At 50.0% G+C, this 26,577-nt stretch overlaps 1 protein-coding gene across 3 annotated transcripts in view; it reads left to right on the plus strand.

Annotated features, from left to right (window-relative positions):
- LOC119377454 (RNA-binding protein 12) overlaps positions 1-22,711 on the plus strand; it is a 61,679-nt gene extending 38,968 nt beyond the window's left edge. For 2 of the 3 annotated variants that reach the window (XM_037646919.2, XM_037646921.2), the window contains one exon: positions 19,782-22,711. In XM_037646919.2, coding sequence (XP_037502847.1) covers positions 19,795-22,578 — 2,784 coding nt within the window. In that variant the 5' untranslated portion in view covers positions 19,782-19,794 and the 3' untranslated portion in view covers positions 22,579-22,711. The remainder of the gene's footprint in view (positions 1-19,781) is intronic. The other variant, XM_049411278.1, reaches the window with a different exon arrangement.
- Positions 22,712-26,577: the final 3,866 nt, after the last annotated feature.

Here is a 26,577-nt window from a genome sequence, read left to right on the forward strand (position 1 = left end):
GCCGTATTTCCGAGCCCGAGCCAGGCCCGGGCCCGCTGACTTTGTCGAAGGCCCGCCCGAGCCCGACGGCAAAGAGCTGCGAGCCCGCCCGGCCCGACGTACGAAAACACAATCCCGGGCCCGGCCCGGCTGTTTGAAGGTTCGCTGCGAAAACAAAACATCGTTTTCCGTCAATTTGGCATTTTATTGAGCATATCGAATATGATCAAACGACACACGACGAACAGTCTCTATTACACAGATTTACAAATTACAGGTAGACGGCCTCATGCCAGCAACAATGGAGTTCGCTCGCCAAAGCCGTCACGTGTATGGGGTATGCCCATGCAAGCGTCAGCTTGCACGAAGGCGATCTACGTCGGGTCGCTGTCGCGTGCATTTTCACTCACATCTAACGCGAACAGTCGCGTGGCGCCATCACTAGCTCGGGTGGTGTTACTTCTCTGTTTGTCGGAGTGCAACAGAGGCAGTGCTTTACCTGCTCCCCTTTTGTTTAAAGTAGCGAATGGAAAGGAAAAGCGGTAAAGGGCGGTCGCGGAAAAGGCGCTGCATGCGTGCTGGAAAACAATTCCCGCTCATTCCCTATATTTCGGGCTTGAGTCGGGCTTTGCGCTGGGCCCGAGCCCGGCTCGATAAAACTGCAAGTAGCCCGAACCCGGCCCGGGCCCGAGGTGAAAATGCGTCGGCCCGCCCAAGCCCGGCCCGCGGGTCGGGCTCGGGCTTTCGGGCTACCCGGAGCCCGTGCACACCTCTAATTCACACACTCCAAAAAAATCTGAGAAGCCACGGAAAGAACATTTCACTCTTTGCTATCGGAGTACATTCATCGCAATATACTTGTCAGAGGGAGAGATAAATAAAAGGTAATCTTTGAATGGAACGGACTGCACTCTCAACGTCGAAGAGAGTCCGTTTCAACCAAAGAACGGGAAGCTCCTATAAAAAAAAGAGGGGAGGGGGATACGTCTCTTACGCGGTCATAAAGAAACCAAGTTGCTTTGTGGCCCTCAAAGGCACCAACGGGAGGCGCGGCCAGTTTATCAGCAAACGGCCAACACACCGCGATCGTGTTGCGCAGTCGCTCATTCAAGAATACGGAACCGTACAGTACTAATGGATTGAAACGCGACATTAAAAAAAAATATATATATATATATATATATATATATACATATATATATATATATATATATATATATATATATATATATATATATATATATATATATATATATATATATATATGGCGGCTGCCATGAACAACTGTTCGTGATAACCGCGGTATGTCGCTGCAAATCTGGTAGCTAAAGGTAGCGCATACTAGAACAGGGGAGTGCTCGGAACGGCCGCAGCGCCAATGTACAGAAAGTGAAGCCTAAACAGGGTCAATCCGCTTGTGGCGCTGCGATCGGTAGTCTGCAATGTGTCGTCGTTTAAAGCATAGTTTCATACAATACTTACTAGAAGGAACTCTGGCGCTAGTGTCTATGGGAGCTGCAACGCATGGCGCTTCAGCCAGCATGGGAATGATGGGTAGTGCACCTATTTGTCTAAACTTCGTACTTTCGGCTCCGTTTTGCTCGGCGTCGCCTGTATCCGCTTTGTCGCAAGACGAAGTTCAGCAAACGTTCAGCAGTTCCACTTCACTTTTTTAGGCTCACCAATTCAAATCTGATCACGAAGTTCACAGCGATCCATTCTTTCATCCGAAAGAACACCAAAACACAGCAATAAACAAAGCCACAAGTGCGTTCGAAGCCCGCAAGTACGAAGACTAGGCAAATCCGTGTACTACCCATCATTCCCATGGTGGCTGAACGATCGCAGCACCAGAGTCCCCTCTAGTTAATTTTAGGAAACTCTGCGGTTTAAAAGGGCCCTCCAACATTTTTTTTTTTTAAGCGCCTAGATCGCTGCCGACCAACGTTTTTTTAGAACCAGTACAGTTTCACAGCTCCGCTCGCGTGCCGGCACAGGCAGCCGACGCGTGAACTTACGGGGCTGCTGTTCCATTTTGCTTGACTTGTGGCCCCCCGGGATCGGATACGGCAACGCACCATCGCTCTCAATGGTGCGTTGCCGAAGCTGATCGCGGAGGCGACGCACCTGCCGCTGCGATCTCAGACGCGCGAGGAGTAGCCGCTTGCGACGCGTTGCGCGTTTCTCTGTGTTGCATTCTCCAGACACCGTGCGTGATTGTTTACGAACGGTGATCGCTTGGGAAGCAGTTCTTTCGATTTAGCACGTGTGAAAGGGACAGTGCTGAAGAATGTCATCTTGATACGCGTGTTGCACGAGCGGCTCGCAAACGAACACTGGTCATCACTTCTCCGAATCAGGGCAAGAAATATGTTCTGAACGCCAATCTCACCGGAATCGTGAAGACTAACTTCGCTACAAGTCGCCTAACCGAGCTCAGGGAATAAAATCAGGTACCTTGATCAACCATAGTTCGCGTTGTACGCCTTTCTCAAGAAATCAGAATTATTTTCCCGAAAATTAACAACGGTCCGCTGTTTTACGACTTGCTTAGTATGAGAAATCTAAGTACATGAGCCAATGTCATTGTCGCCTCCACAGAAAAAGTGCGACAGCCATAGTCGTGATCGATGCCGCAACCTTCGGGTCAGCAGCCGAGCACCGTAACCACTGTTCCACCGTGGCGGCTAAACACAGGTTGACGGCAATGTAATATTCGTGCGAGAGGACAGCTAGGCGTGTGAGATTGTACCATTATTATAGGTCACGTTTGATTATCTTTTGTTGTTCCTGGAGCTTAGCTTGTGAATTAATCGCTTTTTAAAGCAGTCGAGGTTATTGAAAAAGTTTAAATGTCGGAATCTCGGCTGTCACGGCCGCTGAAAGCTGCAGCGACGATAGGTCACATGGGTGTTGTAGCAGACGACGCGTGAGGCGTGATGCAAGATTAGAGTCACTAGAAAAATTTCAGAATATCGCATCTGTTTTCCGCGCGCCGCCGCCGACGCGATTGGCTCACTCGCATCACGAGACCTCTCGCCGCCATATCCCTTCCAAGCGCTTTGGGTGCAGGCGCGTTGAATGCAGAGCGCGGCCCGACATTTAGCAGTGCCACGGTCCCTAGAAGTACTTCGTCGCTTTTTGAACGCCTCATGCAGATGCCAGAGAGTAGCTCACCAGCAACCGAACGTTGTAGGTGAGCAACTCCGGGAATTTCGTATATTTTTGAATTCCGTGTGGGAAGCATTAACGTCAAAGAGCGTCGTTGTACGTGGCTGCATAGTTGGCCGCCGAATGAGTTCGCCCCCTCGAAGAACACTCCTTTCTGCAGTGAACTACACAAACTTTGCTGGAAAAGATGTCATGCAACAGGATACTTCACCTTTACGGTTCGCTATGTTAAGCGATATTGAAAACTACATACTACATACCTTTCTATTTGCTTGGCTGTTTATATCTCGATCTGTTGAACAGATAGTGCATGCATTTCGAGTTATAAGTGTGTCACGCACGAGAGCGAAATCGAAGATTTATTAAAATAATAACTGTTTCCTGTATACCTTGAAGGCATTATCGCGTGATCATTTGCCACTGCGCAAAACTGAAGCGTGGAACTCTGTTGATAAACTTGATATAAGGCAATGTTATTAAGCGTATTTTATTTTGTTTTTTTCAAAAAAAAAATGTTGCTAATGCTGCATTGCGCCGAGCACACCCTTACAATACTGTTTAGTGGGTGAGAAATGGTCACAGCAAAAAAGGAAAAAAAATGGCTTATCCTCCCACGCATTGGGGGAATCGATTTCATGCGAGCCCTAGCTCGTATACACGTACTGTATTGCAGTAGCATGCGCGTTAAAGATTTCTGGGATGTGCTATTTCTGATCAAAATAACATAAAGCACTGTGACGAGGAAGTTTTAACAAGAGTGCATTATGAAAAAAAAAAGTTGAAATTAAAAGCAGTGCAGAAACCAAACCCTAGCTGTTTACGCACTGGCAACGCCCAAAAAAACTTTGTCGGAACACAGCAAAATATTTGCAAATGCACTGTAACGTTGGGAATATTAAGGAGACAAAAAATAGGAAATGAAACAACTGAGTAGTGACGTCAATCATTTTTGATGGCCTATTTTCTACGTATCTGTTAAGAAATGACAATATATTCGCAAAATAAAATGCACCTTACCTACCGCACGCCGATTCGCCCGTGTGTTCGGCTGCTGGCGTTCCGAACTGAGACAAATACTTCACGCACAACATCCCCTTACCTTACACACACCACTTCTATTACAGATAACACCCAGCTGAACAGCAAGCATGGTGCGCAAGTAAGGTATGCGTCAGCGATCAGTCGAAGGACGCAATGCTGAATGTTCTCGATGTTCGATAATGCTCTAGAATGCGCTATGAAGTGAACCTGAACACCGACTGCAAAGCTAGCGCAAACAGTCAACGTTTACCAAGTGTCGAAATAAAGGGCATCTCGTACGGTCATTACGCTAATGCAACTATATATTGCGAACACACCCGGCCGTGAAACGAAAAGAGACCGATGAAGCCACGAAGAGAGTTCGCGAGCACATGGCAACATTCGCCGCACGTTTCATTAGCTACACCGCTTACCGCGCAGTCGATTCATGACTGTCGATGACTCGAAATCACTTCTGATATCCTTTTGAAGAAACACACACACATATATTGCAGTTACGCCGAGCGTAACACGGCATTGAGGGGAAAAGATCGGTCACTTCTCAACACACGCTACCAACGCGCCGGGCGGTCCGGAAGGGATATGGCCGCCGCCGCCCAATGTTGCCCGCGTGCAGCCTACCTTTGCGGTACTCTGAAATTTTCCAGTGACTCTATGCAAGATGGAACTGCAGCGCCGCTAGTTCTTGCGTCGGCCGTTGCGTCCACTTCGGAGAGAAAGCGTTTATGGGGAGCTGCGAAACTGGCCTGGTTCTAGAAACGTTGCTGCCGACCGCATAAACGCGTAGTGGCGCTCGCCAGAACTATTGCGGGCTGAAATGACGAAGTTGAGCGCAGGCCTATGATTGGATAAATGTAACGTTAGGCGTAATCGCGGCGTTGCATCAAAAAAAGGGTTAATATTGGGTTTAGTTTTTCTTTAGCATGCTTTTTCACTGAACGGTAAATAGACGAACGATCTCAGATTTTTGCAGCTTAAAAAGTGCAGCGCCGGCCAGAGAATGCGCCCGGAACGCCACGGAGCTGGAGGAAACGCGCTGGGGACGCTCCAGGCGCCATTGTTTCAAGAAACTGAATAGAAACAAAATGTAAGAGCGTTGATACAGACACCGTCGCAACAAGAAAGATGACGAAAACTACAAAACATTATTGGGGCGTTTGCGATCTGCCTCGTTTCGCACTTGCGGTTCTCTTCAAGCATCACATTTGTTAGTATCGCAACGGTGTCATCATTACGTTGGAAAGAACGGGCAAAATGGCGTGCAAGCTTCCCGACGTAAGAGCTTTTAGCTCATTTCATTGGGGCGCTCTAAAACATCGCAGAACGAGTGAAATGTGGTCAAGTGACCCCGCGAAGATTGAGTTGAGGGTAGGCATCCTTTTTATTGTAATTTGAATTTTCTTGGCTGAATAACTTCGGATTGGCGTGCCCTTATCGCTGCCGTTCTTGCTGCACTAATCTCTAGAGCCTTCAGTCTACGCAACCCACAAGTAAAAAATGTGAAACAATCAGGTCTTGAAAAGGAGAGCGCCTCAATGCCACCGTTGTGCCATAGCAACTGAAGCTAGGTTTAAGAAACAAAGGAAAACCAATACAACTATAAAAGGTGACACTAAGAATAAAAACCCACCATCTACAGCTGCGATTCGAGCCCGGGCCTTTTCAGTGGGAAACGGGCATTCTACCTCTGCACCAGTTCGGCGGAGCCCGATCGCAGCGCCACAAGCGGATTGACCCTGTTTTATCTGATGCAAGTGTTCGAGTCAATTACGCCGATATGACACGAACTGTAGACGCTGGAAACGAAAGTTCGAGCGTCATTTATTCTTAAATTTGTGGGCTTCAATCCGTGAGTACTGTACACATGTAGACTTGTCCAAATGGCGTTTGCTCACGAACACTTCTTTACACAACACCTATGAGGGATTTGACGAGTTGAGAATACATGCCATTGACCGGCGTGCGTAAATTCCCATTCAGATGCGTTTTCAAACTCTACGCGTAACTTCACACACATTGTCACATTTGGCAACTGCACTAGAACGTGCTTCACCGCCCATGCTTGGTGCACCCGCTCTTTCCAGACTGGGCGGTGGCAGTACTCGTTGTCTGGCACTCCTCAACAGGTGCGGGACCTGTATGCATATATATCCATACCTGCCAACTCTTCCGAATTTTCCGTAAAATGTACGAATTTCGACCTCGCTTACGATTTTACGAATGTTAGCTGAAATTTTACGGAAACCAGATCATTTCCGATAAAAAAAATTAAAAGTTCATTAAAACAGCGTGGCCTTCGTGATCAGCTACTGCGCATTGCCGTAGCTAGTCGCGGAGGCCCCGAAAACGGCGCTGTGTTATGATCATCAGCAGCAGCTGCTTCAACATTTAGCGACTTCTGTTAGAGTGACCTAGAATAGGGGGAGTGTCCAAAGCGCCGGCTCCCGCGTGGGCCTTTTGCCGTGAACTCCCGCGCCGCGTCACTGCTGCGCCGGACCCGTGGGCTTTCCGCGCTCGGGAAGCGCGCGGAAAGCAAGGGGCGTCTGCTACGCGCTGTAGTTTCTTGCGCTGAGTTTCCGCACAGGGCGCTTGAAGTCAACTTAACTTTAATAATGTGGTGTGGAATGGATCTTATCCATTTTTAAGCGTTGTGTTAGTGCTGGGGCAACAACAGAATGCAAAAAAAAAAAATCATGTGTCAAGCGTCATCAGCGTGGCCTATAGTTCCGGCGATAGAGTTCAAGAACGTTGGTGCGTGCTAAAAACGCGCAAAACGAACACGCACACGGAAAGAACGAAAAAAAAAACTTATTCTCACGGGTAATCGGGAATAGCATCACGGATGCAAGAATTAAGAGTAACAAAAAAAGGTAAATTACACGCGCAGTCAGCTGAAATATTTAAGCGTGTTGACGGCTTCACACTACGACTCATGGTCGCCAGTGGTTTGCTAGCCATATGTACGCACACCGCTTTCTTCGACAATTTGTTAGCCTCCCCTAGCACTTTAATATGGACAAAGCACACCGGGAAGACGTAAGGGAAACAACAGAAAGAGTAGAGACGGCGATACGACCGCAATGCTGTTGGCTTATATATATATATATATATATATATATATATATATATATATATATATATATATATATATATATACACACTAGATGTTTCGGAGCCAGCACACATGCGTCGGCCTTGTTTCTATCTACAGGGATCGCTGAACGTCATTATGAAAGCTTCGCGCGGAGATGCGTGCATTGCTTCAAACCTTCACCGTACGAAATGAAAACAGTTTCAAACAACTCGTTCTCCACTTCAAATGTTTTCACGCTTCTCGGAGGTTAGCGTCCGCGCGTTCCAGAGACTTCACAAAAAGATGTGGATGAGCAGTTACATAAAATACAATAGTTTCCGCGGCAATTGAGTGCGCCTCAACAGGGCACCCGACCGCAATTTCCCGCTTTTTCTTGATGAGCTCAGCAGAGCGTCTACCACGCTTTCGTGCTGAAGCTCCGGATTACTTAAACAGCGTGCCTGGTCGTCTCTTTAATAAATATAAAGAGATGACGAGACGGGTTAAGCAAGCCCCTTTCTTCGCGCAGACGCGTGCGATCAGCTGCTCTGAGCTGAGAATGACGTTTGTTTTCGGGCGATCGCTCGTAACATGAAGTGAGACATACACGATGTTGCACTGTTATCATTTCATTTACCCTGGTTTGTCTTTTTTTTTTTTAAGGCAGAAGCCTTAGATTCTTCATCGAAATTGACCGTCGGCGTACCGCGTCGCCAACATGAGTGATGCACAAAATCATGACGTGATGACGTCACAAATCGACAAAATTTGTGACGCCACTACGTCAACGTGACGTCATATAATGACGCCATCGCATCATATCGCCACTTTGCATTGCCTCCGTGGTCTTGGGCCGATCACGGAGGCAATGTAAAAGCAGGTGAGGTGCAGAAAGCTTGGAATGCCTTCGATCCTGTTCGATCCTGTGGGCAGTCCGAAACCACATTATGTGCAGAAAGCTCCCGGACAGGGGCGGGGGAGGAACACTGCATCGACTGAAGAAAAGGAAAAAGATCGCTTTCGTTTTCGAGTCGTCTCAGGCGAATTGCATAAGGGACCGTGTTTTTTTTTTCTTGTATTTTTTTCGCACACATTTTACTTATGCGGTCAGTTCTTCTAAATGTATGGGTAAGTCTTACATGTTGACATCGATATTGGTGACCACCGTGTTTTTATCACCTGACGGAGACAAATTGTCAGACCACACATCGCCAGAATTATTTCTGGCCGAAGAAAGCGGGTTTGCGCGCCACACGCCATATTATTATTGTTATAGTCATTACGCAAACGGCCAGCATGTCAAGTTTTTGTGATGCCATGACCTCTCGGTCACGTTAGGCATACGTTCGTGGCCCTCCATGCCAACTTTACTATATACCAAGTGAACAAGACGCAAGTTACGCGAGTAATCTTTTTACTGGTACCGCGGCCACGCCGACGGACACATTCGGCTTCGAATGAAAAGGCTTGAAACAGCAGAGCGCGGCAGGCAGCCTTGTAAAACAAATCGAACGCACGAAATAAAAGATAGGATATGAAGGGTGCAAAAAAAAAAACGCATGAGCTACCCATTTACTACGCGCATATCTGCTACGTTCTCCTGGTTACCTCTACCACGGCCTCTACTTTATTCTCTCAAGTTTACGTTTATGATTCCTCACGAATGTAAATTAAGCGCCTTCTCTCACGATTAAGTGCGCGCAGAATGCGGTCCTCAAACAGCTACATAAGTGTAGACAGACCATATCGGTGACAAATCAGCCGAAAGAAAAAAATACAAAATCCCCGTTTCACAACGGCCAAACGCGTTCTCTGTGCGATGAGTCGCTGCAGTATTATGTTGCAGTGACGCAGTCTTAAATATTGCCCAAATTCTCGCAATTTTGGCTCATAGCAGTCAAAATATCAGGAGCGTAGCAGACGCTCTCCGCTTTGGCACGGCTTCCGCCGCGGCGAAAGCCCACGGGTCCGGCACGGCAGCGCCGCGGCGCGGAAGTTCACCGCAAAAGGCCCTCGCTCCTCCCATGTATTCGCGCGGCGCTTTGGACACTCCCCCTATTCTAGGTCACTCTACTTCTGTCGTCTTCTCGGGGGGTGGCTACGAATCCATACCGCCTTGGCGCGTACGCAAAGCGCAAACATGCGGCAGTGGGCTTTGTTCGCGGGTCGACGGTGAGGGCTACATTGTTCGTGTCGCTTTTCGTATGACCGGCTGCCGCGTCCGACGCAGTAGGACTGCTATGTTTAAGCCCAGGTGCGACGTGCAGTGGACGCGTTTGGGAGCTGTTCGAAGTGCTGACGGATCGCTCAGGTTCCACAGAATTTTATTGGTTATGCTGGGCATTCTCTTCATTCCCCACCGTAATGCGGAATGCGAGAGAATATTCAGCACTGTCAACAAAACTCGAACGGAGTTTCGCTCATCTTGTCTGTGAAGAAACTCTCGAGAGCCTGCTGATGGTGAAAGGGCACCAGAGTGGAACTTGCTTTGAGCAAAGCTACACGGAGAACTTTCTGAAGCGGGCAAAGTCCGCAACAGCAAAGTCACTGCAAAAATAAATTGCTGCCCAATTGAGTTGTTGCTGATTACTCTCTGACCGATTTTACTTATGGTTGCAAAATCATGATTAAGCTTGTCGCCAGAGGCAAAACCCTCCGAACTTGAAAACAAAAAAAGTCATAGTTTCACCGCAAGGGCGACGCAATGAATGCGATAGCAACACATTGTAGTGTTACACGAAGTGAGGCTGGCAGCTAACTGTTTTGTAACCGATCTCGCGTAACTACAAAACGCTGTTGTAAGAGAATACGGCCGCTCCAGGGAGCGGTGCTCTCCGCATAGTCACTTCGCGTTGAGAGCGCAGCACGTAGAAGGGTTTACGAGCCGCCCGCTGTGATAGCTTTCGAGATAGCGCGCGCCAGCGATCGCGACCGCGCCCTTAGATTCAAAGTTCAATGTTGCTCCTCGCGCGACACCCCCCCCCCCCCCGCGTCTTTTAAGGCCCATTAAAGAATGGCGGCGCGTTTCCTGTCTGCTTCGGCGGCAGGCCTCCCGAGCGGGGTGATGTTATCGCATGCACCCTCCGATCGACGGAAATGGGCCGGCTCGTTTGAACTCTGCTTCGGCCGCGTTCGTCGCCCCCGCTCGCGCGCTTTTACCCCGCGGTAGAACATACAATGCTCGGGGGGATCTTATCAATTTGGACTTCATACCGGAAGGACATGACGGCGACGCCAAAAACCCGTCGAGACTGTCCATATAATTGCTGTCGCAATACAAAGTGGGTTGGCTACACCCCCCCCCCCCCCCCCGCCGCATGAAAGTTTTACTAATTTCTATGTCGCCAGGTTGGCAGGTATGTATATCTCGAGTTTGCCTGTGTGTATCATACATGCACGTATATTGAGTGAGCTGTGGTAGCATAGGAATAGGTTTACTAGCGTGGCGCCACAGCTGCAAGGGTTTCCGAACTTTTTTTTTTTCTGGAAATATTTGATCGTACTTAATGCGTTTGCTTGAGCAGGCATGGGCAGATAGGAAACAGCCGCGCCAGTGAGCGCTGCCACAGCCTCGCACTTTCACTGGCGTCGGTTCTACCCCACGGCTTCTGAATACACATGGCTTCCGCATGCGCTTGCGCCGAAGGTTTTGCTGGGCTTGTGCAAAGTCACTTAGCAGGCTGGGGTGATCAGGTATATGTGCCCCAGAAGAGAATTTTGCCCAGGGACATTGTATTACTGTTCGCATGAAAAAGGCGACGAAATATTGCCACGGTATCCCATACACTGGAGAATTCGATCGTACAGTGTTTTCGCTGTCGCAGCCTACGGACAATCTTGGTACATTTCGCGCTTTTACCGTTGCCCCCACGCACACTCGTTTCGAGGTCCCGCACTACGAGATGTCAACTATCACGAAAGGTTTGGATACAAGGGACCGGACACCATTAAACGCGAAGCATTTCTTCGCGAACCACAGGCACGTTGACCGTTTCTATCTATCTACAGTCGAACACGACTATGTCAAACTCGGGTAAATCGAATTATCCTTTATATCGAACTTTTTTCGAACACGACAATGCTTTAACGTCATTGCATAGGAAAATATACGGCTACATCGAGCATACACAGCCGGAACGCTTGACATGTCGAACATCGGGCAGCGCAAAACGCCCCAAGAAGTTGGCTTTCCCTCAAAATTTTGGCTTTTCCTCACGGAAGCGGACTTTTCCGAATGCATTTGGGAGAGCGAGTGGTGTGATTAGGAGGGCGCTGCGTGGAGCGAGTAGAAACTACCGCTTGTCATCACGTGCTTTCCTGCATGAAGCGCAAGACAGTGTGCATATGAAGCGCGAGACAGTATTTTTCATGCGATGCGACAGCCGACGCGGCGGTGCGGCAGCCGAAATGGTGGCGGTCCGATGCGATAAAAGGGCACCACTCCGGCCGCCGCACCGCCGCGTCGGACGTCGCATCGCATGGAAAATCGTACCGTCTGTCTGGGCCTTGAAACTCGTCGTTGCGCCGCCTGCCCGTCGTGCGGGGTCACCGTTAGCTTCTCCGCTCGTTTTGTTCACGTGATGGATGCCGTAAAGCAGAAGAACATGTTGTTCTCCGCAACGCTGGCGATATTCAGTACAGTTGAACCTGGGGAAAAGAAGGCTTACGTTTACGCTGTGTAGAGAACTTCCAAGAAGCATGCTAAGTACGATATTGACAGACAAGGCCGACATTATTGCTAAAGCAACCTAGGCTCTTCCGGCGCCTGACGAGTACGCAGAGCTGCGTATGAAGATTTTGAGGCGCTCTTACATCGATACTGCATTTTCTCATATAACCCGCTCTTTCATAACCTCGCATCCCCAACTACAAACCGCGGAAAAATACAAAATTAAAAGAAAACCCTGCGTATTGCCGCGAAGGCGTGTTCCTTACATCATTGGGAGCAAGGCCGCGAATCCTGCTCGCGCACCGAAAATACCATAATTTCATTGAAAGTTGTATATCGAATCCGATATATCGATCTAATCCCAGCCTTTTTTCTTCTTTTTTTTTCTTTTTTTTTTCACGGTATCTATCTAGCCGCCTACGTCTTGGCGCCCTCGTGGTCGTCTTCTTGGTATATACCAAAACTGGCACAGGTGGACATGAGTGCATGACGAACGCGTTTCGCAGGTCATGACATGAATAACGTGACTTCCCTGTCGCGTACGTCATGAAATCATTTCCACCAGTCACCTATGGCATATACCCGCCACATATACCCGTGACATATAGCCGTCTTGTGGTGCTCGACTGCTGACCCGCAGGTTGCGGGATCGAATCCCACCCAGCCGCGGGGGCCGCATTTTCGATGGAGGTGAGAATGCTTGATGCCCGTGTACTTAGATTTAGGTGCACGATTTAGGTGGTATGCTGGTATGCGCCACAGGTGATTCAGTCTATATCAACCCAGACTTTGGAAATCTTAACGCGACAGCGTGAAGGAGCCCGTGTCGCAAAAAACGCGGTCGATGGTTGAAATATCCAGATGGAAGCAAAGAATGATGAAAAGCACAACTCGAGCCGGAATGGAACTCAGACGTTCTGCATGTCAGTCAAGTATTCTACCACAGAGCCACGCCAGTGCTTCAAACTGCTTCGGAGAAAGACCCTGTATACAGGCGCTTGTGTTCGTCTCGTGCTTCTCTTCCCGCGCTATGCTACTAGCCAGTTTACGATGAACCAACAAGCCCATATTGGTACCCTTATTGTATACAGGCGTTGTGTCAGGACAATGCCAATTGTGGTTGCACTGTTGGCTATCCGCTTTTATGTAATAAACATTACGTATGCACACCTATGACTCCGCAAGCTATACTCAAAAAGCGTTGCGCGAATACGCGTGCGATAGCTACTTACGATATGCACATCATGACACGGTAACGTGCAGTGCGTCGATAAAACTGCGTCTTTGGTCTAACGTGAGTGCCGACGTTACGCCGGAGCATGGTCTACACTTTACACGCCAGTGTACTCGGCGTGCATCGATCCACCTGTAGCACTTCGCTCAAATAAAAAAAATCACGCGTAGGCTGCTACTCGCTGACTGCATCGCTTGAAATTGATTCTCAAAATGCGTGAGATCTGCCGGATTCTTTCTTTTTTTTTTTGTGCGGATGGCGTAGTTAGTGCGAAGAGGCTTTACATGCACACGAAGACCAATTGCACCCTTTTGGGCGTCTTTCTGTCGCACAACACTAATCCTGTCGCCTGCGTGCGATTGCCTTCTTGAAGACCTTGAGCTCGCTACCTTGACATCAGGAATGCTATGCCACGTGATAGTGCGCACGCCGACCTGGAAGTGCAAGGCGTGTGGCGTTCAATCAAGGAAAAGTTTGCAAGATGTCGATTTTTTATTATTTCTTTTTGACAAAAAGACTCCTCGAAGGATTCAATCCGAAAGCGTTTGTGCACCCCTTGGGGTTTATTTCAGGGATCACGGGGTCTCGTGTAGATGCTTTGTTAAAGAAAACCGGCGTCGAAACAAGCAGGACATTCGAGTGAGGAAATCTCGCTCTTCAGATCCGGAAGTAAAACCAGCGTTGTGTTAGCTTGCGCCGCGTGTGTGTATCGTTTCTTTCTATGTTGCGTTTGACGCACCACATTGCGCCGCTGGCACAACAGAAGGCCCATTCATCGAAGTGTTGTAAGTGACTGAATGCATATTTTATCCGTGTTGCAGTCTCTGTTAGGTGAAAGTAGTGCACATTTTGATAGTTGCTTCTTAACACTTTGAGACGCTGTGTACACAATTGTGTACACCACTTGTTTTTGCTGTTTGTATCCACTAGGGCAGGGGTTCTCAAACGGTATTGTCTTAGGGAGCTCCAACGGCTTTTCAAGATGCCGCGGAACTCCTTTTACTTGAGCATGAAGGCAATCGAAAGCGAAGAGGGGGGGGGGGGGGGGGCAACCAGAGTTAACACTGCCTACGTTGGCCCGTTCTCTTTTCCTTAATATCGGAGGCCATCGCCGTTGATGTAGAACAACTGTTATCTAAAACATGGAATTGCGATTCCCCCCCCGCTCCGCGACTCGCGTAAAGCGCCCGTGGACCATACACTGCACGCTTCAGGCACCGCACAGCGTAAGCAATGTGTTCAAACGAAGCCCCGGATGTACAGAGGCCTGTTTTATTTAAAAAGAAAAGAAAAAGGAGGCATGGCAGTTGCACAGCGAAACGGCCTTCGACCTATTCGCCTCGAGATCTTTGAGTGGCGTCCTCTTGCGTGTGACATCAGCTAGAGGACTCGGGTGCCGCTCTTCGCGCGCGCGCAGGCTGATCGACGCTGCCGGCCAGGCTGTTCCTGCTCGAGTTATTGAAATATTAGTGGGCAAGTTCATATAGCAATTTGTACTGAATGTTCAAGCAAAATTCCGAGCGAAATCGAGCGGAGTTGCCGTCAGGAGCACATTCGGTGTCGATTGCTCCTGGTATCTGCTGCTAGCCATCAATGTGTACATCTGCATGTATGGCGACGATTTCTTTTCGCGACTGTTCTATGGCCGTGGCGCACTCAGAATGACTTTTCGGCCCGTTTTCGCTCACTGACTTCGGCGTTCGGGCATCGGCTTCCGTTATGTATACCGCGTGCTGCGCGTGTTCGGTTCCTGCTCCTTCGGTTCAGTTCCTTTGTTCGGAATTTTAAGCGCATGAGAAACGACGTGTGAATCATTCAAATAAATGGTCGCTACAGGCAACAACATTTGATTAGATCAAAGCTTTCAGCAGCTGCTATGTAAGCGCGTCGTAAGGACTTTAAATTTAAACAAGAAAAAAATGTTGAGAGCACGAGTCAAAAAGGGAGGCACGACGGTGATATGAAATATTCGTAGGCTGTGCGGAGTTTTTTTTTTTTATGCAACGTGTTTTAATCCCTATGTTAATAAATTGACGTTTTTCTGGCTCGTTCATAGTCGTCTGAAAGTATGATGAAAATGAGTAGTGTAAGCGTACTAACGTAGATAAATTCAACGCTTTCGCATCGGAAAGTCGTAATAAGATGTATTTGCAATAAAATAGTGTAAATCACTCTCAACGGTCGACTCCTGATAGGGTGTGGTGCGATCACTGTGCTAAAATGACTCACAGGGTCCCTTATGCATTCGCCTAAGATGACTCGAAGGCGAAAGCCATCTTCTTTTTCTTCAGTCGGTCAATTTTCGCGTTTGATGAGAAATCTGAGGCTTTTACCTTGAAATATTCAGTCTTGTTACAGCGCAGTAAAGAATAGCAATAACCAGCCAAAGGGGCCAAAAGAATGGTGGGAAAGAGCTCTCTTTCTCCTCTTCCTGGACACATTCGCCGATTTCCCCTACTATTTACCAAGCTGTACTATCGGTGTCAAATGAAACACGAAAAGTGGAACGCGTTTCCCAAGCATTATGAACTGTATAGTGCGCGCCGTCCCGTCATCACCATTGACAGACCCGCACACCCGATTAGGCAGCACTGCGCGGTCGAAAACATCTGGCTCACGAGAGGCAGACCGCATGAGCGTATTTCTAATCATAAGGGTGCGAACTGTACCACGCGCACCACTGCTGGCGTTTCATTCGAAGCCGATAGTACGTGTAACAAGTTTTAATGTGCATGCAACTCGCCCCATCGACGCTAGTTGTCCGAAATGACCCGCTGGTCGATAAGTTATCAATAATATTTTGTCGGCAAATGTTTTGTGTACATAGACTCTTTAATTCGCTTGGTAGGACGTTCGTGCTTTCACGTGAGCTATTTCAACGCCATCCAGCCCAGTGAGTCGCGCTACGATCTCGGAGGCATGATCCTGACCGCAATGGCTGTGGGTTACGTTAAATGTTAGTTTCTTAACCTCCTGTAATGCTAGCAGCCATCTAAAGAGCTATCATTAGAAGAAAATACAGCTAGTAGTCGAGGAACGCCGTGTGACGTGAGCGAACTATAACGAGAATGCTGCTGCTCTAGCCAGAGCCTGGCAGACGACAAAAGCCGAATCCCCGCCTTTGCGTCACGGGAGCGCCATTCGCGGCGCCGCCATCGGTGGCGCACGAGGGGAATATACCGGTCGTAAAGCTAAGGCTAAATGCTCGTGTAGGCCACAGCCGGCACGAAGATACGCCTCTTACGCGTATCATCGCGCTCGTTGCGCGTTTTAGGGGCGTAGCTCCTCTTAGTCTAACCTTGTCCCATGTCAGGCGTAACCGCGGCAGTATCTCCCGAACAGTATAATAGACGGCGCTGTCCCATAGAGATGCATGCAAACTGCAGTTGGGTGACGATAGCGCCTGTCCTGTCTATCTCGTCTTGTGAATTGTCTGGTTTTTGCGCGCAAAGTTTCCCATCGACGATATACTAGATGGCGCTGTCCCATAGAGGTAAAAAATAAATAAAATAAAAATAAAAATATATTCAAATATAGAAAAGAAAGAAGGAAAACGGAGAAAGGAAAAATAATCAAAGCGGCGTATCGCTTTGATTACTGCTGGGCGAAACCACTGAACATTTCACGGTGTGCACATGATTGCTTCAGGAGCTTCGCCCAAGCTCTTCATCATTCACCCGTGGATATGCTGTAATTTTTTTTTATTACACACCGACATAGAGCAGTGGCAAATCACCGTGTATGAAAACTGTACCACGTGATCGCCGACGCGCCATGAGCCACGAATAAAGTACCGAGGTGCCCGTTAATGTCGTTTGAACGCTCACGAGCATGAATTACCAGCGCTTCTCACGTTCTGTCACCATGGGTCCGTGAATCGTGCAAGTTTCATGGCGCGCACTAGACGACGAGTCATTAGTGCGGAATAGTGGGACGCGCTCCTGCGAAGTCCCGTCTATGAAGCTCCTGTCACACAGGGCAACTTAAGTGCACTTTGAAGTAGTGCACTTCGCTGCTAGTGTCATTTGCACGCTGTCACACAGGAACCTTAGTGACACTCGCTGCAAAGTACACTTGCCGGCAAGTGCGTTCGCCAAACTCACTTCGCTGCGACGGAGTGTCTAGCCTCGGTAGCAGTGGCTTGCAAATAAATACGCTAATGCAGAACGCGGCGATCATGGTATTTTTAAACCATCGTTCTCGTCATTAGGAATACTGCCATGTATTCAAACAAATCATACTACAACAAAAAACCTCGCTACTCTCGCCCTCGGGCAGTTTGCGGTCACGTCCGCTAGGGGGATGCGGCAGCACATGCCGTGCAATGGCCGCGTCCGTCGCGTTCTTTACTTCCTTGCACATGTGTAGGTCAGTCATTCTTTAGTCATTTGCGATGGCGTGTGCCACGGGTGCCACTTCCACGATGACAACGTGGTCCGACGCAGAGACGCGAGCCCTCATACGCCTCTGGGAGGAGCAAATGAGTGCTGCCAAAACACGCTCCAAACGCCCGTCACCACTACGCGTCCCTTCTGCCATGCCTTCTGCACCGGAGTCCGCCATTTTTGTTTTCGATTCGTCTTTGATATGACATGTCTCGGCTCGCGATGACCAGTGATGTTATGCGGTTGCAATATTTACTTCATTTACGCGCAAAGTTTATTGTAAATTATGTTCATGCCTCTAATACGCTATTAAACAGCGAGCATTGCCAAAAATAACAAATATATGTTCCGCTATTAAACCACCAGTTGCCACTGCCATCATTTCCAAAGCACACTTCTCTTTCTCGTGTAGCAGCGCGCCGCCAAAGTGACACTCTGTGAGCGTAAGTGCACTCGCTCAAAATGACACTAAGTTTGCCAGTGTGACCGAGGTAGATCCTGACCGTCCAGCGCGCCCGTGATCGGGCCGGCAGGCTAGACCTGTCGGTCCCGTCGTGGGATTAGCCGGGTGGGATTAGCCGGGTATCCAATAAACGTTTATTCACACACTCACTCACTACCACGTGGGTCTCTCGCTACCCACAGACACCCGATGTGCGGATGCGGCGTGCAATGGCTTCGTAAATGCAAAATGCAATGCAAATTTGCTTGTATAACTAAATAAATTAGTTAATGGGGCTAGAACGGGAGCGGGTTGCATTCGTTCTGGTCGCTCGCGGAGCCCTAAGGTATCCTTCACGGAACTCCTGAATTCCGCGGAACCTAGTTTGAGAACCCATGCACTCAAAATAGCAAGATACATTGAGCTTTGGATGAATTGAACCTCCTGCGTAATAAATTTGTCTTCATTTAACTTCATTTTGCAGTGTACTGTTGCATATGATCACTTTGCTGAAGGCACCACCTCATTCAACGAGTCGTTCGACGCACCGCTTCCCCCGACCCACGTCAAATGTATAATTTTTCTTTGCTCAACATGGGCATTATCGAAAACGAATTTGCACTATATTTCTAGCCTGAGATTTCATTCTACTTATGCAAAAACCGAGTATGAAGGGCTTCAGAATAAATATATTATTTTCGTTGCAATATAATATCGAGTGCCTTGAAATAACATTATATCGATTTGCCTCATTTACAGACAGTTCTTCATAGGTGGCGTCTGAAAGGGTCAACAAATATATTTTGTTTTTCATTTTCATTCGTAGTGGCTGTGCAAGTGGCAAATGTAGATGCGCTTTAGGCTGTTCACGCGCCCATTCATATTCCTGAGGTTCTGGCCCTGTTCTAATACTTCCAACTCTTAAATGTTTCAGCACACGTTATGGGATGCTTGACAGCTTGCGAGTTCTGACAAGTATTCTTACCAACACAGGCTGAAAACATTGTTGTCATCGTGTTGCGACTCCACAGTTTACATCGTCTACCAGCAGCAACTGTGCCCGTTGGCCAACGAAACCCACCCGAAACAACTTAGTTGCTACTGCTAACGCTCTGCTTTCTTTTTATGCTTAGGTTCTACAGCAACTCTACGACTCTCAAAGATGGTAGCTGCACGTCGACATGTGGTCGGCGAGTGCGATTTTATCTTTTTGTTCTTATGTTGGCGCTGTAGTTAGTGGAATGTGACAAAGCTTAAAGTTAGGGAAGGCAAGCGATTAGAGATTCTGTTTGTCCATTAAGTCGAGGGAATTACGTGGGCCATTTTGTTTCCAATTCTACTACCAACTAAAACGAAATGTGCGAAAACTGGTTGGCGCAAAATAGGAACGTGAATCTTGTTGATTTCCTGCTCCGCGAAACATACTTTATCAATCCAGCAAATGTGTACATTAGCTTGCCAAAGGAGTGTGCGCCGTTTCAGGTTTAGCCTATCACACACTTACACAGACCATGTTTACGGGGAGACATGTAACGGGCGATACTGGTTCATAAAATGCACACATTGCGTATGGCACAAAATATGCCCTCGAACCGCTTCTTTGCTGTATGAACGACAATGGCCACTCAGCAAGCCAGCACCAATTTCGTGCTTGTAGGTTTCAAAAGTGGCCAAGAACAGCTTTGAAATGTCGACGCTGGCAAAAAAAAGAAAGTAGCTTGTCTTCGAACAGGCTCGGTGCACTTTCGCATTCTCTTCCTCAAGGTGGCCGCCATCTGTCCTTGCAGGAAACCGTCCACCATGTCCATCATCATCCGACTGCAGAACTTGCCCTGGGCCGCAAATTCGCTGGACATTCGTCGCTACTTCCAGGGCCTCAACATTCCCGAGGGTGGCGTACACATCGTCGGCGGAGAGAAGGGCGACGCCTTCATCGCCTTCGGCAGCGACGAAGATGCGCGCCAGGCCATGGAACGCGACGGTGGCAAGATTAAGGAGGTCCGCATAAAGCTACTGCTCAGCTCGCGCGCCGAGATGCAGCGCATCATTGACCAGGCGCGCGCTCAGCACACGGCGCCTCCACCCGTCAAGAAAGAAGAGCGCCGCCGCCCCAGCCCTGACGACCGCTCTCGAAGGCCACCACGGGACCGTTCACCGAGGCGCCGGTCGTCGCGGCGGGACCGCAGCCACAGCCGCTCGCCGCCATACCGGAGGGACAAGGACCGATCGAGATCTTCGCGTTCCGATGAACGCCGCCGAAGTTTTGACGATCCTGGCCGAGTGCCGGAACCCTCGAAAGTGTCTAATGGCCAGACGTCGGAACGCAAGGGAGGTTGGGATGAAAAGCCACCTTACACGGATCCAAGCAAAGCGGCGCCGCCTATCTTCCCCATCGGTAACGTGAACCAGGCAGCACGGCCGCAAACTGACATCAGCCCGGCACCAATGAACATGGCTTGCCAACCCGCAGCGCTCCCAAACTTGGCGGCTTTCAATCTGCCCCCTGTTAACTTGATGAGCAACCTGTCTGGTCTTGCAGCCAATATGATGGGCGGCTTAATGGGCACTGCAGGTGGTGACATGATGGTTGGCATGGCGGGCAACATGGGTGAAGGCATGCCCGCCAACGTGGCCAACAATCTTCCCAGCAGTCTTGCCGGTCAAATCGGCGGTGGCATGCCAGGCAGCATGGCCGCCAATATGGCCGGAGGCATGCCAGGGAACGTTACGGGCCAAGTGCCTGCTGCACTTCCCGGTGGTTTAGCTGCCAACATTCCTGGAAGCATGCCCGGCCATATGGGTGGCATGCCAGGAGCTGCCGGTGGCATGGGCGCCAATGTGAGCGGTGGGATGGCTGCTGCGATGCCTGGCAACATGGCCGCCAACATGCCAGGTGCTTTCGGCATGGGTGACGCGATGGGTGTTCCAAACATGGAGAGCATGGGAAACATGGCTCCCAGCTTTGTTGATCGACGTTTGGATGGCGGTGGCAAAGCTGACCGAAAGAACGATGCAGGGCCCCCTGGTGGAGCACGCGACGTGCCCCCCCGTCATGCGGAGGAGAGTTGCTGTGTCGAACTGCGTGGCCTTAGCGGAGCCCCAGCACCGCGTGATGTGAAAGACCTTTTCCGAGGACTGCGAATATTCAGTGGCTGCATTCGCGTGGCCACTTCGGAAACTGGCATGAAGAGCGTGGTGGTGCGTTTTGCTAACAAGTGGGATGCTCGTGAAGCTATTCAGGGTGACTACAAGGTGCTGTGTGGAGATCCGATTCAGGTAGTTCCTTTCCCTGAGGACCTTTTTGAGCAAACTGAATTGCTCGTCTCGCCATCTGCGGCACCACCAAACCAGGGCCGCACCCGCGAATCAGACATGGTCGTTGTAATGAAGGGTCTTCCATACAATACCAGTGAGCAAGACGTCCTGCAGTTTTTTTCGGGGCTCAATGTTCTGGACATCTTAGTGGAGCATGATCGTAGTGGTCGCGCAACGGGCATGGCATTTGTGGAATTTGGTGACAAGAGAGACTTTGAAACTGCCATGAACATGCAGAGACGGAAAATCGGCCACCGCTACATAGAACTTTCTGTCGGCAGTCGCGATGTCATGTATGCGGCGCGAAATGGCGATAATATCCGTCCTGATGGCATGCCGGTGGGTCGGCGAGATGAAGAGCCGCCTGTTGGGCATGGAGTCGGACCTGACCGTGCCCCCGAAGTAGGCCACGGACCGATGCACGGGCCTGGGATGGGCCCTGGGGCGCCGGCCCACGGAGCTGGCCATGTGCTCGTGCCACCTGGACACACCTGCGTTTCCATGCTTGGATTGCCGAACACTGTGACTGACAGGGACATAGCTGACTTTTTCAGCATTCAGGGCGTCATACCCCGCGCCATTCATATTATGCTTGGAGCAAATGGCGTACCCACCGGTCACGCGTTTGCCGAGTTCGCGACTCATGCTGACTGTGAGAGGGCATTCCTGCAAGACGGTGCTAACCTTGGGCCGCACGTGATAGCGCTCAAGACGATACCGTACAGCGAAGTAGCGCAAGCGTTGGGAGGGCACCACCGTCCCGACGGCCGGCCAGACGGTCGTCCTGAGAACCGCTATGACAATCGATTCGATGGTCGCTTCCACGAACGCGGTGGTGACGGCCGGCCCGAAAGGCCGGGCATGCGGCCAGAGGGGCGCTTCGAGTCAGGACCGCCGGGGCCGCCTCTGCGTGACCGCGATGGTCCGCCTAAGCGGCCACTGCTCGAGCGCTCTTCGCGGCCGCCTCTGTTCCCGGAAGGCGGGCCCCGTCGTGGTCCTCTCTTCCCGGACCGTGGAGGGCCCCTTCCTGATCGCGGAGGGCCCCTTCCTGACCGCGGAGGGCCCCTTCCTGACCGCGGAGGGCCCCTTCCTGACCGCGGAGGTCCCCTTCCTGACCGCGGAGGGCCTCTTCCTGATCGCGGAGGGCCTCTTCCGGATCGTGGAGGGCCTCTTCCGGATCGCGGAGGGCCCCTTCCTGATCGTGGAGGGCCACTGCTAAGGGCGCCGCGCCACGAGGAGCCGCCGCTGCCAGCCGCGCGGCATGGATAGCTTCGGTAAGCCCGGATGCGTCGTCACCGCCACAAATATTCCGTACCGTGCGGGTGTCGAGGATATCATAAACTTCTTTCAGGGCTTCGAATTGACCAAAGAGAATGTTATGCGGCGTTTCAACGACCGGGGCCAGGCGACGGGTGACGCACGGATTGCCTTTCCAACACCGCGAGACGCGCAGGAAGCTCTCGCAAAGTTCAACAACCGACCGATGCAAGGCCGAGCGATCTCCTTGGGCCTACTGTGAACTATCATGACCATCGCATTCATTGCAGTGTATGCTGTTTTCATCTGAGTTAAGCAGTGCAGTACTTGAGAGTGTGCTATGCATGAACTTCATTCATCATCATTGTACAAAACCATCATCGAATGTTAAACTGCCGATGTTGACTCCCATGTAAGTCATTAAACATCATTTCGTTCTCTGTGCTGCGTCTTGCTTACGCCTGGGATGTAACTGCCTCAGGTTTGCTCAAACACATTCTTGCAGGGAAAGTCGTGGCTGTTGACCATGTGTCTTTCGGTTGCTGCTAACGAAAATTAATCATTTGCATTCGATTCATGTTTCTGACCCTGCAGTTCACACGCGGTAAGTCACTCTTCTTTCTGGAGCGCACAAACATGGTGATAGCTAGTTCTACCAGGTGTCAGAACTGCTGAAATGTACATGTAGTTTACATTTCCAGAGCCTGACCTTTTACCGTTTCACTTGTCTTCGTCAGCCAGGTAAAAAGTTGAATGGATAACGTGAATCGCGTGTCGTTTAGTCTTTGTAGTGGCATAGGTGGGCGCACATAACCCTGTATCTGACAGTTGTGTACAAATTTCCTGGACGCCATTGGCTATCGCAGAAGGTAAGTGAACATGTCGATCGACGAAGCGCTTTTATAAAGTTCGATGCGGTGGCGCAGTGGCTACGGTGCTCGGCTGCTGACCCGAAAGACGCGGGTACGATCCTGGCCACGGCGGTCGCATTACGATGAAAGCGAAATGCGACATCGCCCGTGTACTGCGCGATGTCTGTGCACGGTAAAGAATCCCAGGTAGTTGAAATGATTCGGAGCCCTCCACTACAGCATGTTTCATATCATAATTCAAGCTCCTGAAACCCCAGAAATTTTTTAACAGCTCCGCTGTTAAAGCTCGGAGTAAGGCCGGTGTCGTAGACAGAAAACTCTGCGGGTATGTGCCAAGCAGATAGCATAGCATTGTATAGCAAGATGGCGAGAAAGGGAAGTAAGGGTGAGGAGAAAAAGGTGGGGAAGGGTGAAGCAAGGCATAGTCTTAGTTGAGCAAGGCGATAGGAAAGGGAAGTGGGGAGGACTGGTGTTAGGATGAGGAAAAGAAAAAAAAGGAGGTGAGAGGGTAAACCATAGCATAACGATGTGCAATATAGCAAGGCGTGGGAAAGAAGTGAGGAGTGATGTGAGGGGTAGGAGATGGGAAAGGAGAGGGCGATATAGAATGATGAAAGAACGATATAGAAATAGGATGAAAGGTGATGAGTAAAGTTCATCTGCGTTCGCCAGGTGGTGGCGCTTGCTTGCTATAGTTCCGCTGTTTATTCAGATTTCACAAGCGTGGAACTGTCTTTAATTTTTTTTTTAAGGGGTCATGAACCACCCCTCGCGCTTGGTGAGAAAACGCATCCTGCGGATAGCAGACATTGCTATGAACATCGCAGCCAAATCTTGTGGTCGTGCGCGGCAAGGAGAGTTTGCAAGGGGAGCGCGAAGTTGCCACTTTCTCAGGTGGCCCTTTTTTCATACAGAGGCCCGTCGATACTCACTCGCTTCGGAGCTGCCGGCACCCGCTGCTTGACGTCGAACTGTGCTTAGCATGCTATTGCCAGTAACTCAAATAAATCAAATGCGGCGTTTGTATCGGCTGCGCTTGCCACGGGGTGCCGGCGCAGCGCTAGTCTGCTAACATTACAGATCGAGGCACACTTGCGCACAAAAATAACGGGAGAGAGCGATCGCGGTTCATCACGCGCGCTAAAGGTCATGACTCGCACTGACGTAACTTTCCCTCGTGCCACCCCTCCCTGATCAGCTTCCAGCGCGCTCGTCGGGACGAGAGAAAGCGTGCGACAAACCCCTGTAACCGCTCGTTCTTCACGGATTCGAGAAATGTTTGTGGCAATCGATCCGTGGAGGCAATAAACTCCGACACTGAGGTCATTTGATGATTACTTGGAAAAGGTGATTCATGACGTTCTTATGGAGCAAGGTAGCCAGCTGTTGTGTAGTAAGCTTTGACAATCGGCGCGCTCGTCGGGACGAGAGAAAGCGTGCGACAAACCCCTGTAACTGCTCGTTCTTCACGGATTCGAGAAACAGTGATTCCACTCCTGCGCTAACTGCGCCAAAGTGCGCCAAATTGTATTTACTGCGCCATCCTGATAATATCGAGGAAATTTGCGCCAAACTGCGCCAAAGTCTCGTGTTTGGGGGCGTCTATCACCGGCAATCGCACCGCCGGCGCGTCAGAACATGTGCAGCTCGATCTCGGGGCTGCCAATAAAGTCGCAATCATGGACCAAGAATTATTCCGCTGAATAAATAGCGCTCGCGCGTGCGTTCCGAGTAAGCCACGATGCCATGCACGGTGCCGACGCAGCTTCTGTTCTGCAAGTCGGCTCGACAGCAAAACGCGCTCTCCGCAGAGGCTCGTGACGTCTAGGCCTATCGGTAGCGAGAAAGTGCGACGGCGATTCATCGGCGGACGTCGTCTGTTCCAGAAACGCTGCTGATAGCTCGTTTCAAGCGTCGCATGGCACGTAAGGAAAGCAAAAATATGTTCAGTAATAACTACATGAGTGCCGCTAAAATGTCTGTCACTTCTGTTTCCGGACATCGCGGAATGAAATCTGGGATCGCTCGCAGTAGATATATGGGACAATATCGAATTTTCCTTGCTTCGCGTTTATGGAAGAGCACGCGAACGGTGGAAACGCGTTGACACTTTTCCTCAGATCTTTTTATCCATGGATCTTCATCCAGAACAGCTTTTTCGTAATTCCTTCCGCCAGCACGCGTCCGAGTTTGTAATCACTCTGCGTTAAATACTCCCTAAAATTTAGGCCCTGCCCTTTCGAGCTCACGTGCTAGGGTTCCAATTTGAATTTTTTGCTTGCTTTTTTAAAAATGTCATCTCATTAGTAAAATCATATCTCCTGGTCGGAGCAGCCGCGAAGGCGCAGCTGTCAGTAGCGGGCCCGTCGCTTACGGCCCACAGTGAAGCGGCTACGCCATGCTACACGTCCGCCCTCGCTTTCGGGGGTCAATAGCTAACGGTTAAAAAAACTCAGTTTCGCTTCAGAGCAAAGCAATGAATGCGATACCAAAAAATTGTATTGTGAAACGAAGTAGACTAGCAGCTAACTCTTTTGGATCCAGGAACCGAAGCGTTGTCTTGCTCCGAGTTCTCTAAACGCGAAGTAAGCGTTGAGAGCACAGCAAGTTTACCAGCCGTTTCCTGATGCCTCGCGATAGCGCGCGCGCAAGCGACTGCGCCCTTCGAACGATGCGCTCCACCCCCCCCCCCCCCTTCCGCTCCCCTGGCGTCCCTTCATGCTTCTTACGAAAGACGGGCGGGGCGTTTCCTCTCTGTTTGATGAGCAATCGACGGCAGGCCCGCACGCGGGAAGATGTTATCTCATGCGCTGTCCGTGCGGCGGAGACAGACGGCCGGCTAGTTTAATCTCCGCTTCAGCCGCGTTGTCGCCAGCGCTCGCGAGCTTTTACCCGCGGCTAGAATGCGCGTGGTGATGTTATTAATTTGGACTTTATACGGAAAATTACGGCAACGGCGACGGCAAAAATCCGCCCAGAGTGTCCATATAATTGCTATCGCAAGGGTCAATGTACGGGGCAGATTTCGCGCCCCCCTTCTTAGGTGATAGGGGGGGGGGCGCCCCCCCCCCTGCTCCCCTGTGCGCACGCCTATGCTCCTGAGTTGATTTTTTCCATGAGATTTGCAATGAATCGAAAT

This window comes from Rhipicephalus sanguineus, chromosome 1, assembly GCF_013339695.2.
Source record: "Rhipicephalus sanguineus isolate Rsan-2018 chromosome 1, BIME_Rsan_1.4, whole genome shotgun sequence".
Lineage (NCBI taxonomy): Eukaryota > Metazoa > Arthropoda > Arachnida > Ixodida > Ixodidae > Rhipicephalus > Rhipicephalus sanguineus.